This window comes from Brachyhypopomus gauderio, chromosome 9 (genome assembly GCF_052324685.1).
Source record: "Brachyhypopomus gauderio isolate BG-103 chromosome 9, BGAUD_0.2, whole genome shotgun sequence".
In the NCBI taxonomy this organism is placed as follows: domain Eukaryota; kingdom Metazoa; phylum Chordata; class Actinopteri; order Gymnotiformes; family Hypopomidae; genus Brachyhypopomus; species Brachyhypopomus gauderio.
This window is the reverse complement of record NC_135219.1, coordinates 11883958-11892353: the sequence shown is the minus strand read 5'-3', so window position 1 is coordinate 11892353 and position 8396 is coordinate 11883958. Positions and strand designations below refer to the sequence as shown.

At 37.7% G+C, this 8396-nt stretch overlaps 1 protein-coding gene and 1 long non-coding RNA gene across 2 annotated transcripts; one reads left to right on the top strand and one right to left on the bottom strand.

The window, feature by feature from the left end:
- Positions 1–1057: 1057 nt before the first annotated feature.
- LOC143523668 (cytochrome P450 2J2-like) lies at positions 1058–5743 on the top strand. Its single transcript, XM_077018223.1, has 9 exons — positions 1058–1267; positions 1651–1813; positions 1904–2053; positions 2195–2355; positions 2621–2797; positions 3612–3753; positions 4058–4245; positions 5163–5304; positions 5562–5743. Exons 1-9 carry the CDS (start codon positions 1058–1060, stop codon positions 5741–5743), a joined length of 1515 nt encoding a protein of 504 aa, XP_076874338.1.
- A 1713-nt stretch (positions 5744–7456) lies between these two features.
- Positions 7457–8003, bottom strand: LOC143523051 (uncharacterized). The gene is made up of 3 exons (XR_013133204.1): positions 7934–8003; positions 7646–7795; positions 7457–7521 (listed from the first exon to the last, which is right to left on the bottom strand). It is a non-coding gene; the product is annotated as an uncharacterized LOC143523051 (long non-coding RNA).
- Positions 8004–8396: the final 393 nt, after the last annotated feature.

Below are 8396 nucleotides of genomic sequence, written 5' to 3'. Positions count from 1 at the left end.
GTCATTTACTCCATATCAAAAATAGATGCTGTGTGCAGTTGGCTACCACTTCTCGACAGAGTATGAGTGGATAAAAAAAGGTTGTGCCTGTGTTTCCTGTAAAAGTGGCCTGGGGTATACTGAAAGTTTCTATTTAAATGTAGCTTAATTCATTAATTCTTCAAATTTGTAAATAGTGTTCAGAGGGTACCTATGCATAAGAGTGCCCTAAAACCTGTCAAGTATGTCTGCAACACTGTCATGTCTCTCGATAACCCGAACAACTCTACCCAGGAAGCTACACATCGGCCCAAGAGATCGTTGTCAACAGATTACTGAACTCCCATGCACATAATTTACACTCACCTACATTGCCTTACCACCCATCCGATCACTGCAAAGGATTGCTAATTATTGGGAGTTGTGTGTGTACCAAGCCTTTTGTATCTGTAAGTCTATTTCCATTATCATGCCAATCATTCCACCTCCACTGCTCTGGTCAGATGTTCCCATGCCAAATGGGTTTTGGACATACCTACACAATGAGGACCATGACCAGGACTTCTGCACAAACTACTATGGACATACTTCACCTTTTGTTTTCTTAACTTATTTCACTGGTTGCCTCTTAATGTTTATAATGTTATTGTGCTGTCCGTTGCCGACCAGAAGAAGATGGGTCCACCCTTTGAGCTTTTGTTCCTCTCAAAGTTTCTTACTCATGCTCTAGGCTATTTTTCCTGTCGCCATTGGGTTGCCCACTGGGGATTTGGCTTATGACAATGGTTGTTGTAAAAAGATATACAAATAAATTCTGCATACTTATTTACAAACTACAATCCTGTTTATTAGGATCTTTCCTGTCATTCAATATTTTTACTCTGTATTTGTGAGCATCTGTCTCTCCCCCATCCCATATGTCACAAACATTCTGACTACTGTGCATAAACACAAAGATATGGGTCAGTCTAGAAAATGATTAACTGCACACTAATTATTAACTTCACCTGCATACAGGGTGTTTATCACTCTGAATGAGAGTGATATTTCTCAGGGCTTCATTAACAACACTTAAAAGATGGTCTTCAAGGATGTTCTTATGTCCTTTCCCTCCATATCATGGACAGACACACAGATCTTACTGCTGTTTTTCGTTGTCATTCTGCTGATCTCAGAACAGCTGAAGAACAGAAAGCCAAAGAATTTCCCCCCAGGACCCACATGTTATCCCTTCCTGGGAAATATTCTCAGCCTGGATGCAGAACAGCTCCACCTTCAACTGACCAAGGTGAGATCTATAAACTCTACTGCATGGCCTGGAAATCCCGATTCAATCATTGTCCTGAAACTTTCAGATTTCTCTTACCCCAAACCAACTGATCCAACTCATCTGGTCTTCATCAAACTCTATCTGTAAGATAGCACGTATTGGAACAGGAAATACTTCAGATGAATGGTCACAAGTTCTGAAAGATGTGACATATGTTGCTAAGAGACTGTAGAAATTTGCTTAAACATGCAACCCAACTTCCAAAGCTAAATGCCCATACACACAGACAAATGTTCAATCTCCTTAAGGAGAAAAGTGAAAATATGTTACTTCTCTGAATCAACTGGAATGAGGTTCATGGTTATTTTTAAAATTGACCTTTGAATCGATTACTTCTACAGATGTCCAAAACATATGGTGACATCTTCAGTTTGCGGTTGGGAGGGATACATTGCGTTGTCGTAAACTCTTACACCATGGTAAAAGAAGCTCTTATTGACCAAGCAGACACCTTCTCTGGACGCTCATCCAATGCAATCTTCAAAAATATTAACAGGGTCAAAGGTATGAATTTACCAAAAGGTCACAAAGGAGTCTCTATTGTGCCTGCAGTCTTGTTTTTTACTTTGGTTGTGTTCTATTGATTTGGAACAGGTATAATCTTTAATAATGGCTATGGCTGGAAGCAGCAAAGACGTTTCACTCTCAGCACGCTGAGAAACTTTGGTGTGGGAAAAAAGAACCTGGAGTCCAATATCAAGGATGAAATCAACTTCCTGTGCCAAGCTATCAGGAACACAGATGGTAAAAATTAAAATTACACTGTCAAAATTGGCATGATTATTAGCTTGCCAACAGAAATGATTGTTGAATGTTTATTTGTATTTCTGAAGTATTTAACATCAAAACAAACGTATTGTTCTTTTTTTCTTTATCACCTTTCAGGAGAATATTTTTATGCATATCGTCTAATCAGCAATGCAGTCTCAAACATCACCTGTTCTTTGGTGTTTGGCAGAAGGTTTGAATATACAGACAAAAAGTTTCAAACCATGATCCTTCTATTATCGAGAGCTCTAAAACTGGAAGGATCAATTTGGACACAGGTAAAAAGCATTCACATTAATTTTGAATCAACATAAACCTATACCTCGGTATTCAACATTAATTTCATATCACTTTGCATACAAGTGAAAGATCTGGTGTTACTTGCAAGCTGTAGATTTTAAGATTTGTCTTTTACCAGTTGCACTATCCACCATAAAAAGTCAAATAAAACAAAGATATTTGAGTAGATATACAGCTATAAACACCAAAGCAAAAATAAACACCACTCATAACTGAATGTCTCCTATTTAATGTTCCCCTCAGCTTTACAACTCCTTCCCCAACCTCATGGACCTCTTACCAGGACCTCACAAGGAAATGATCTCCTGTTTCAAACAACTCTGCAATTTTCTGAGTGAAGAGATCAAAGCTCATCATGCAGATTGGGATCCCTCCTCACCCAGAGATTTTATAGACTGTTACCTCACTGAGATTGAGAAGGTATTTCAATTATGTATACATGTATACACACAAATATAAGACTTATTTAAAAAATTGGTAGCTCATGGAGCAACCAAAATTGTCCAAAATGTATCAAACACAAAAACAACAACAAAAACATACCTTTTAAAAGTCTTAATTTTGTCAAAATCTCATAACTACATAATACATTCTGGTACCGGTACCTTATTTGAAGACAATCACAGGTAAATATGGAATAAAAGATGAAAATGAAAGAAAATGGTCATCTGTACCACTGGCCCAGATCATAAGAAACATGTTCGTTCTGACACAATTACAAGTTAAATTGCTAAAACTATGGGGGAATTACATCGGGACAGGTATTTTTGAAGTCATCACAGAAACAACAACAACTATATTCTACTATTCCTACTGATTAGACATTTTGATGTATCAGATGATCTCAGCACAGCATTTTGAGTCCCCAGACTAAGTTAAAATATAGGAAGAATTCACCCAACTGTAAGATGAAACTATAAGATGAAATTAATGTGAAAAATTAAGAAAAACAAGATCTGTCCTGAGACATAAGTGTCTGCGGTAGTGTGGCAAAATGATGATACTAAACCAATTAAAAGTATTTTGATATTAACAAGGTATTAACAATGATAAAAAATAGCCATAATTCAAAGTGGAACAGAATGTCATAAAAGAGAAAATGTGAGCAAGAATCATTCTTCCAGTGAATTGATAACCAACTGGTTAAAATTGTGTTTTGGTATATTCCCAGCACTATTTACCTCATGAAAACCAAGATTCTAAGGTTTTTACTAAAATCTCTCAATAAATATAGAGGACAGATGATCCAGAGGCAGGATTTCATGAGGAAGGTTTGTGCTGTACTGTACTAGACCTGTTTATAGCAGGGACTGAAACCACTTCCACCACTCTACGGTGGTCCTTCATATATATGATGAAGTTCCCTGAAATCCAAGGTAGGAAGCCTCTTAACTTCTATTGTAGTCATTACATAATTTAGGCTATACACAAGAAATAGATTATATATCATCTGTATTTCAAAATGCTGAAATATCATTATATTTTATTATATTAATGTATACCAGATTGTTTGAGTATCTCATTTACAGTGTGATGAGGAAAATGATTCCAATTTAATTGCAATTAAGAAATTTGAGAAGTGTTTATTTACAACTTTAGTCAATTCAAAGTGTTGATGTTTGTGCATTGTTATTATGAAAGTCACATGATTTCTCACAATGAATGTTCTGTTTTAATCAGAAAAGGTCCAGGCAGAGATAGACAGAGTGATTGGACAGTCACGTCAACCCTGTATGGCTGACAGACCCAACATGCCCTACACTGATGCTGTCATCCATGAAATCCAGAGGATGGGAAATATTGTACCAGTGGGTGTTCCACGGTTCACCTATAATGACACCACACTTGGGGGATATTTCATACCAAAAGTAAGAACTACTTCAACATAAGAAAACTTTATGAAATAAGCACAATTAAAATCTAAGATATTACATTTCACAAATCATGTAATTAAGGCTACGTTCACAATTCAAGCAACGTTCACTTCCAAAATTTGTATCTGTCGGAAGCGTGTTTTGCATCCACAAAACGTTTAGGAAGCTTTAAAGTGTGTCTCAAAATGAGACATGCATTTTAATTGGTATACAGTCAGTAAATGGAAAGTTTTAATATTTTGGATATGGGGTAGTGAGCCCCAATGGGACAATGGGAGAAACATGGATAACAACTGTAGAAGGCAGGGGGGAGAATTTGGTGATGATGGTGGCAGAAGGAAACATGGGATTTGGTTAAACAGATAAGACAGGATTATGGGTGACACAACCCCAGCCACTTCTGAAGAAAACATCAAACCAGCCCGCTTGTATGGCATGGGGATCTAAGCAGAGTCCGCACTACTCTGGGGTTTCAAATTTAACCATTTCCCCTCTACCTGATTGAGGTGGGGAACTCTCACCAGAAGAAACAACCAGACATACAGATGTGGCAATAACTCATACAACAGGCAAGAGAGACGAAATGAGAAGCTTGTGGGGAATATTGCAATTGAAAATACCAAACACTGAGCACACATTTTACACACCAAAGCTTTGCAAACAGTAGTCTTTGTAGGGGAGTTATATAGGGGTAATGTCACCTGTGGAATACCAGGTTAATGATTCATTTCCAGCTCATGAACTGCATCTGGTGGCAGACAGCTGTCATTGTGAGACACAGACTAGTTGTTGGTTTTCTGTATTTCTACATGATCCTTTGCACAGTATATTTAACATTATATGGATAGAAAAACCTATTTTTAACTAAACAAACCATATTAAGAAATCATAAAACATGTTACTTCTCTCAGGGTACACAGATCATCCCTAACCTGACCTCAGTGCTGTTTGATGAGACCCAGTGGAAATCTCCTCATTCATTTGACCCACAGAACTTCCTCAACCCTCAAGGAGAGTTCATCAAACCTGACGCATTTCTACCCTTCTCAGCAGGTAAGGAATTCACAGAATATGTAACCATATTATTTATAAGGTATAAGACTGATAGAATGTTATAAATAATATATGCATTGTTGTCTACTGAAAATGTAGTGACACTATTATAAAAGTAGCCAAAGAACCTTGGTATTAGAACTATTTTGTAGCTGAGGTGAACATTTTTTATAGTTAAACAGATGTCAGTTTCTCAAGGCAATCTGAACAACCATAAATCAACTCAGTTTGAATGTCTGGTAATTTTCTCTTCACAGGTAAACGGATTTGCCCAGGTGAATCTCTTGCTCGTATGGAATTGTTTCTCTTCTTCACCTCCATCTTGCAAGTCTTCACTCTCTCGCCTCCAGCTGGGACAAAACCTAGTCTGGAGTTTGAGCTTGGTATAACACTCAGCCCGAAGCCATTTAAGATGACTGCCAGACCCCGGTGGCAGTGATCCACTCAAAGGGAGAGAGTGTCAGCGAGTCAGTGAGGTGTGAGAGGGGTTTTTCTCTACCTAGCGTTCGACAGCTGAATCAGTTGAATTTCCTCTTGCAAAACGATATCCATTTGCTAGTTCATTTCTTAATATAGTCAATAAAATATTTGCAAGATTATAAAATACAAACACAATCACGAATGACTCTAGTTTGTCCTCAATAAATAAAGCTACAGTTTTGATCTATGAGATTATCACTCAACACTCAACAGTAATATGCTGTAGGGCTGGGGTTATCCTAAATACTGAATACAGATTTGATATGGTTATCCTAACCCTAACCCTCATCATGAATAAATCAGTGTTAGCTTACAGTGACAACAGGCCTGTAAAAATATGGCTGAAAACATTTCAAACTTGCCTGTTCAAAATTATTTATCACAGGAGTACTCTGTCAACTGTGAACTTCACCTGCAAAACTGAATGTTATATAACCATGATGTTAAGTGGTAAGGGGTAAATCTGAAAGATTATTAACTAAAGTTAATTAATCATTAAAATTATGAATGATTATATAGTGTTGTTTGAATCAGTGAAAAATATTTATCAGTGCTGCGATGAAAGGAACATGTGAAAGACAGTCTTCAGGGATATTCATAACCTTCCATCCCACTGACATATAAACAGATGTTACTCCAGTTTCTCATCGTCTTTCTCCTGATCTAAGAACAGTTGAAAATCTCCCCTGAGGTATATATGTTATACCTTCCTGGGAAATATTTTCAGTACAGACACGACAGTTGCACATTCATTTGACCAAGCTCTATAAAGAATTCTATAAACTCCACTGCATGGGCTGTAAATGCCTGTATTTATCATCCAATTACCCAAAATCTCCATTGTTTCATTGATTATCTAACTCATATTCAGCCAAAGTTACCATGTTGAGTAAAACTCCTGGGAATGGCCGCAGCTGGAGGCAGCAAAGATCTTTCATTCTTAGCATCTTGAGAAACTTTGGTGTGGTGAAAAAGGAACCTGGAGTCCAGCATCAAGGAGAAGTTCAATGTTCTCCACCAGATCATTAAGAACTTATTTTTGTAGCATTTTAGGACATATTTATCACCAAAACACCACCATGTGCTCTAGTTCTTGCTCCAATCTTGACATGAGACTTCGAATGAGGCAGAGACATCACAGCTAGACTAGATGGTGCCAGTATTTCAAAAAGCTGGAAAGCTTGTGGGGATATTTTTGTGCAGAAGTGTTGAGAGTTTACGGAGAACAGTTTGAGGAAAAACATCTAGTTAATAGTAATCCTGTGGATATAAATACCTCATTGGCAAAAGGGGTCTAAGGAGAATATCAAAAATTGTTCTGATAGACAGTGCACTGTCAAACAAATTACAGATGAATACAATGATCTAATTGGCTGGTGCTCCAACTAGTGTCCAAACACTCACCACTCAGCACAGATGGGCTATATGAACAGAAAACCTGTTTGAGTGCCATTACTGCCAAAAGGGAAGTGCAACGGCAAAACTCAAGTGGGCAAAAGAAAATAATAGGTTGAACAGTGGGAAAACATCATCTAGTAAGATGAATCCAGACGTCTGCACCATGCCAATGGAAAAATCAGAATTTGGTGCAACAGTATGTAACAGAGCTCTCGTCCATTCCATGCTGTGAGCTATTGTAATGGACAGAACCACAAGACAACCTCAAAGTTTTAAAGACTCTTTTATTGGTACCCACAGGGCTGCAGTGGCAAACACCAGTTGGACCTTGTCAGGACTCTGAAAAACAAATAAACAACTGTAATTATCTAGCACTATTCAGGCCAACTGATAGTGTAGAAGATTACTATATTCCATGCATATTTAACTGTTTGTTGTGGGTTTTGAAATTAGTTCAACTTACCTGTTTGTTCCAGCATGTTGGCAGCCTCTTACAGGTCGAAGGACCTGAGCTCAGGGGGTTGATGGGTTATGTAGTCTTGAGGTTGTGTTACAAATGGAATGTTCCATTTCCGATGTTTGAGCCAGGGGGAGAGGACCTGCTTTCATGGTTCTGAAAAGAGGTTAAGGTTCCAGCATGAATGTTTTAATATTAATTGTTTTATATTCATACTAAAATATTGACTAAATAATAAAATGGTTAAGTTGAAATAGAGAAATGTAATTAGAACTTGTACATTTTAAAACTTACCTGTGGGCGTGCCGGTGGGTGGTTGAATCCAATGGGCTAATGGGTTCGTAAAAGGCACAACTCTGTGATTAGGGGAAGAGCTGTCTTGGGGTGCAGATGAGTTTTAGGGCCTGGTTGATACTTGTGTATTGAGTTGATTAGTTTATGTTGACTCGTTTTCTTTTTTTTATCTTTTTCCCTTTCTTTATTAATGTCTGTTGGGTTTTTGAAGGCACTCCTCACTGTGGACATAATAAACCCGTGCATTGGAACTTCCAGTTCTGTTTTTCAGTTTTTTTTTCAATCTCCACTCAGCTATCCTGTAACACAGTACCTATAAAGGACACTTTCAAGACAACATACCCACAAGAGATGTGTAGTAATGGGTTGGTTCCGCCAATGTAAATGGCCTGTAGTACATCTACAGTAAATGTTCACGGTTCTACCGTGGTCTGCCCATGTGTACTAAATTCCTTAGTATAGC